The 6,269-nt window shown below is 36.7% G+C and overlaps 1 protein-coding gene across 1 annotated transcript in view; it reads left to right on the forward strand.

The window, feature by feature from the left end:
- kcnn3 (potassium intermediate/small conductance calcium-activated channel, subfamily N, member 3) overlaps window positions 1-6,269 on the forward strand; it is a 100,734-nt gene that overhangs the window by 67,311 nt on the left and 27,154 nt on the right. The window contains exon 6 of the mRNA XM_016285343.1: window positions 2,259-2,400. Coding sequence (XP_016140829.1) covers window positions 2,259-2,400 — 142 coding nt within the window. The remainder of the gene's footprint in view (window positions 1-2,258; window positions 2,401-6,269) is intronic.

The raw sequence follows: 6,269 nt of genomic DNA on the forward strand, positions 1-6,269 counted from the left end.
AAAACAAAACACTTCTTTAAAAAAAACAGGGAGAAATGGCGCCACTTACTTTTGTTTTGGGGTCTGGAATTCTGTCACGCGGTGCCACTGTGAGGAGCACGGAGCGAGGAACGAGGAGAGAGGAATGATCAAAGTCTTTAATAAATCCAAAGGAAACAGGAAAACACACGTAGCACTGTAGACACAAACAATTCCAGACAAAGACACTCAACATGGGTTGGAACTAAATAGGGCAGATAACGAGGGGCAGACAGGTGAGGAGGATAACTAATAATGGGAGACACCTGGAACTAATCAAACTACATGGGACAGGAACAGGAAGGACCAACTAAGGAAAACCGGAACTCAACGGGAACATACACGTTACACCCATAGATAAGAAAATGTCATCAGGCGTCTTAGCAGCAGTCACACTGCAGGACTGTGATCCAAAATATCTGACCATGTTAGATTCAGAACTTCATCAGAGGCTGAAAATAAGAGGACTTTAAACTTCTGTTGAGGTCAACTTGAAATTTGCCTTATATACTTTCTTAATATACACATTCTTGGTCTACACTTCATTAGGTCAAAAAGAATGATATATTATTGTATCGTTATTTATATTATATATATATATATATATATATATATATATATATACACACTCACTGGCCACTTTATTAGCTACTAGGGATGTAACGATTCACTCAACTCACGATTCGATTCACGATTTTAATTTCACGATTCGATTCACGATTATTATTTTTTTTACAAAATTAGTAAATATTAGTCATATTGACATGATAGCATCACACAGTTGCTGCAGATTTGGCGGCTGCACATCCATGATGCGACTCTCCAGTTCCACCACATCCCAAAGGTGCTCTATTGGATTGAGTTCTGGTGACTGTGGAGGCCATTTGAGTAAAATGAACTCATTGTCATGTTCAAGAAACCAGTCTGAGATGATTTGAGCTTTGTAACATGGTGTTCTATCATCTCTAACCAGTCTGCCCATTCTCCTCTGATCTCTGATATCAACAAGGCATTTTCGTCCACACAACTGCCGCTCACTGGATATTTTCTCTTTTTCTGACCATTCTCTGTAAACCCTAGAGATGGTTGTGCGTGAAAATCCCAGTAGAAGAGTATTTTTTTAAATACTCAGACCAGCCCGTCTGGTACCAACAACCATTCCACGTTCAAAGTCACTTAAAACCCCTTTCTTCCCCATTCTGATGCTCGGTTTGAACTTCAGCAAGTCGTCTTAACCACATCTAGATGCCTAAATGCATTGAGTTGCTGCCATGTGATTGACTGAATAGCAATTTGTGTTACCAAGCAATTGAACAGGTGTACCTAATAAAGTGACCGGTGAGTGTATATACAGTATATATATATTTAGCAGTATATACTGTATATAGTGTATATAGAGTATATACTACTTTTTTAATGATGTTACCTTGGCTGAATGTATGAATATATAAATATGAGCTGGATTGGGGAACCCTAATGTGTTTTATTTAATTTTACTTAATTTTATTTTTGTGTTTTATGCTGAAACGTCTCAGGTTACTTATGTAACCATGGTTCCCTGAGTAGCTCGCGATGCACGCAGATTGCCCCCTCGAGGACATCGCGTGCGTGCTCCTCGCCCAAACAAACAACACATAGATCGTGTGTGTCATCTGGTGTCAAATAGCGATGACATGGATGCACACACCTTCTAAATGCTCTACTAGTGCTCGCCATAATAAATAAAGATAGCTCTTACTTTTTCCTTGGAAATGCACGCTTCAAACAGAACAGTCAATGAAGTCAAAGAATAGAATGATGTGTAGCTCCCGGTGCCAATTTATACTGTAGTCGCACCGGTAGTGACGTCATGGCTGTCGCCGGCCAACAAGTTGGTGTTTTTTCAATGTATGCTTCAGACACGGGTCACGACGAGGCGTTCCCCATAGCGACCCCTAGAGGATGCAGTTCGAAGTTCCCATGAAAGGGAACAAAGGTATAACAAACATTGAAGAAGTTTCTCGAAAAGCCTGTGGGCAAACAGTGAGATTTTCCTTTGGAGTGCTTTGCAGATCAGATTAAGGAATGGAAACGTATGAAAGTATTTGATGTAAAAACTTTGATGTGATATTTGTGCCTATTTCACATCCAGTTATTGCTTCTCCATACCTTCCACAGGCAGAACCTGTTCAAAGTTTCCTTCAATAATCAAATCTTTTCCAACTGAACCTCAGCTTCTTTTTTTCCTCTCTCTCTCTCAGGTACCATGATGCTCAGGATGTGACCAGTAATTTTTTGGGTGCAATGTGGCTCATCTCCATCACCTTCCTCTCCATTGGATACGGAGACATGGTGCCTCACACCTACTGTGGCAAGGGAGTGTGTCTGCTCACAGGAATTATGGTATAAACACACACACACACACACACACACATAGCACAGCGGTTTCACACCCACGGCAGCAAGGGACAGTCTAAAGATATGTTTTCCTACTCGTTATCTTATTTCTAGAAATCCAAACCTGCACACAACCACAGTCTGACCAACCATGTCTGTTAGCAAACACCAGGACACACCAGCGTGCAAACATCGAGTGTTTTTAGGATGAATCCTTTTGTGTATTCTGGGACGGCACATTTGTTCAGCTTTGAGGCTGTTACAGACTGCCATTGTTCTGCCTGATTAGCTTACAGTACAATGGCATTAGCTTATTGTAAGCCCCAGGTATTTCTTGCTATAATCTCTCTCTCTTAGCCTTTACTGTATGTTTCTGTGCTTGAGGAAATCTTGACAGGTGGTGTATAGCAACGGTTTAGATGTGTTTATTTTGATGTTGAGTTTGCAGATTGTAAATATCTGTTAGAGGTCACTTTCTCTCTTTTCTCTCCTCTCTCTGTTGTTATGTTTGGAGTATTTGTTCTTCCTGTTCACATACTGTCAGTTTCAGTGTCTCTAAATATCCTCACAGAGAGACTAAAGAGGAAAAACATGGTTAACGCGAGGTGATGGTTCTTTTTCTGTTTGTTTTCGAGTTTTTTGTGATCTTCATCTTTCCCTCTCGGTTACACAACAACACACACACACACACACACACATGCACACACTCTCTCACACTCACTATTTCTCTCTCTCACACATACACACACACACAATCACATAGCAGGTGGGTCAATGACAAATAAGAATGTCCATTATAAAGAAAAGAAAACATCTTTTAAAACTTTTAATTTAAAACACATTTGACAAAGTGGTTTTGGAAAAAAAAACATTTGGTAACACTTTAGTATAGGGACCAATTCTCACTATTAACTAGTTGCTTATTAGCACGACTATTATTAACATATTGGCTGCTTATTAGTGCTTATAAAGCACATATTCTGAATGACCATATTCTACATCCTTAATACTGCCCAATATCTAAACTTAACAACTACCTTACTAACTATTAATAAGCAGCAAATTAGGAGTTTATTGAGTTAATAGCGAGAATTGGATCTTAACATAAAGTGGGACCAAACATTTTTTTAATTTTTTAAGAATAATTAAAATTTAATGACACTAAAATGTAATGTGGTGTAACAATCAAGTAAATAGTACAAAAAAGTTTCCTTACACCTTAAAAACATGTGTACACAGTCATTATAAAAATAAAAAAAAGATTTTAAATACATTTTTTATCAAATAAAATTTATTTTTTAACAAGTATATTATTAAATCATAAATATAATTCAATAAAATCATTATCAGTTTTTTGGGGGGTGACATTTTTATAACCTGAACAAATCATGTCATATGATCTGATATTTTCTGAGACTTATTGACCTAGACACAGTCAAGCGAGTCACTCCTCTATGACATAATTTCTAGTTTTGCATGTTGGTTACACCACATGACTGTTTTTTTATACATTTGTTTAAAAAAAAAAACACTATATATAAGAATAATAATATAAATATATATATATATATATATATATATAAGAATTAATAATGATAACAAATGATTATGCCAAACTGCATAATAAGGATTTATTTTGATGCATTTAATTTTAATGAGGCAACTTTGTTCATTATGATATCAGGACAGTTGTATCATCTTGACATTTTTAGCTTTATGCTCCCCTAAAAGGAATTTTAACGAAAAACATGCTTATCGTAAAGCAGATGTATTCAAGTCATTATATGTATGACGTCTGTTTGCTTAATGCGTTTTGAATAAATTATTAGATCTGGCATTAAAAAAAAAACAGCGATGTGTCATTGACCCAGATAACACTGACATATTCTTACTATCTTAATTGTTTGAAAGGACAGCTAATGTTTCAAACCGCTTGTGTTCCTTGCATTTTTAAATGTGAGCTGCTAAAGAGATGAAACGCTACAGAATAGGTATTAGAGAGAAAATGTTGGATGTGATTTTCTTTTACTGTTGAGAATGATTGTAATGACTTTCTATAGGCAGAATTATGGGACTTGTTGCTATGACAACATCGAAGGCCAACTCTGTTAGACGGTACCACTGCCCTGCGGCAACGGGAGTGTTTGGGCAGGGCTTTAGTTTGCCAGTCTCTTGGTGCTGCTCGAGGATTTAGGGATGCAATGAGCACCTGTCTATCCTGTCTGCATATTTAGATGTTGAATTGAGGACATTATAAATCAATATAGCATCTAACAACTCACTTCCTCATTCAAACACCAGCTAAAGGCTAATGGATTGTTATAGTTAAGTATTAGCCTTTCTCTAGCATCATAACTGAAGATTCAGCATTGTCAGCTCTAACAAAATGTATTTCGGTCTGAGGGCAGGTGGTTTTTCTTTTTTTCTCATGACATTAATAACTTTCAGGTCTAGAAAGAGGTGAAATATAAACTGCAATGCGGATAAATGGATCTTTCTGACACTCTATTGTCACTTTAAGAGATTAAGAGACTGGGAATGGTTTTATACATAAGCTGCCATATGGAAACACATATACACATTTTTGACGATGTCCTAGAGGGGTTTTCCGTGGATGGTCGTCATGTTTTATTAAGTGCTGAATATGGGCAACAGAAGTGCTTCATGAAAATGGGCTTTTTGTTTTATATTTCTATTGTCTTGTGAAATGGGTGTATAGCATTTTTGGATTGACGTTTCTCTTCTGTATGACCTACAAGTGGGTTTAAAAACATTCCATTAGCGTCACACACGCTGTACACGTATATGCCGTACACAGTCATAGGAAGCGCACACGCTTTAATTAGTCTCTTTTTAATTCAAATTCATTTCTTATTAGTAGTTCTGCGACCTCATTAACACCTCCCCTCCTCTTCTCGTAGCTTTACTCTCCATCTATTGTTTCTCTTTTCTTGAACTGAAATTTTATTCCTCTCTCCCTGTCTGCATCACTCCAACTCTTCACCTCTAAATGGGTTTATTTCCTCATTTTCCCGCAACCTGCCTCAGTCTCTTTTTGTCTGCATGCCTCTACCACTTTGGTGTAGTAGTTGGTGATATCTTCAGTTTACACCTTTGTGATGTGTAAATGGGAATAAACCTCTCTCTCTCTGTGTGGTCTTTGCAGTGATGCCTATAGTGTTCCCAGTCTAAATTAGAAAATCTCAAGAATACATCCATCCATGCAGCGAACGATAGATATAATGTAAATATTTTTATAATTACAATATAAATTGTAATATTTTATAATTTATGCAATTTTAATTACTCTGCTTAAATTTACATTACTTGTATACAGTAATGACATGAAGTAAACAAATATGACAGATGATGTATAAGTACTTATACATGATAAAGTATGCAATATATATATATATATATATACAGGTACATCTCAGAAAATTAGATTATCATGAAAAAGGTCAATATTTTTTGTCACTCATTTCAGAAAGTGAACCCCATATATTATATAGATTCATTACACACAGAGTGAAATATTTCAAGCCTTTATTTCTTGACATTTTGATGATTATGGCTTACAGGTAATGAAAACCCAAAATTCAGTGTCTCAGAAAATTAGAATATTACATAAGATCAATAAAAAAAGGATATTTTAAACAGAAATGTCAGGCTTCTGAAAAGTATGTTCATTTCTATGCACTCAATACTTGGTTGGGCCTCCTTTTGCATGAATTACTCCATCAATGCGGCGTGACATGGAGGCAATCAGCCTGTGGCACTGCTCAGGTGTAATGGAAGCCCAGGTTGCTTTGATAGCGGCCTTCAGGTCATCTGCATTGTTGGGTCTGGTGTCTCTCATCTTCCTCTTGACAATA

Source organism: Sinocyclocheilus grahami, unplaced genomic scaffold (assembly GCF_001515645.1).
Source record: "Sinocyclocheilus grahami isolate Dianchi unplaced genomic scaffold, SAMN03320097.WGS_v1.1 scaffold11.1, whole genome shotgun sequence".
Lineage (NCBI taxonomy): Eukaryota > Metazoa > Chordata > Actinopteri > Cypriniformes > Cyprinidae > Sinocyclocheilus > Sinocyclocheilus grahami.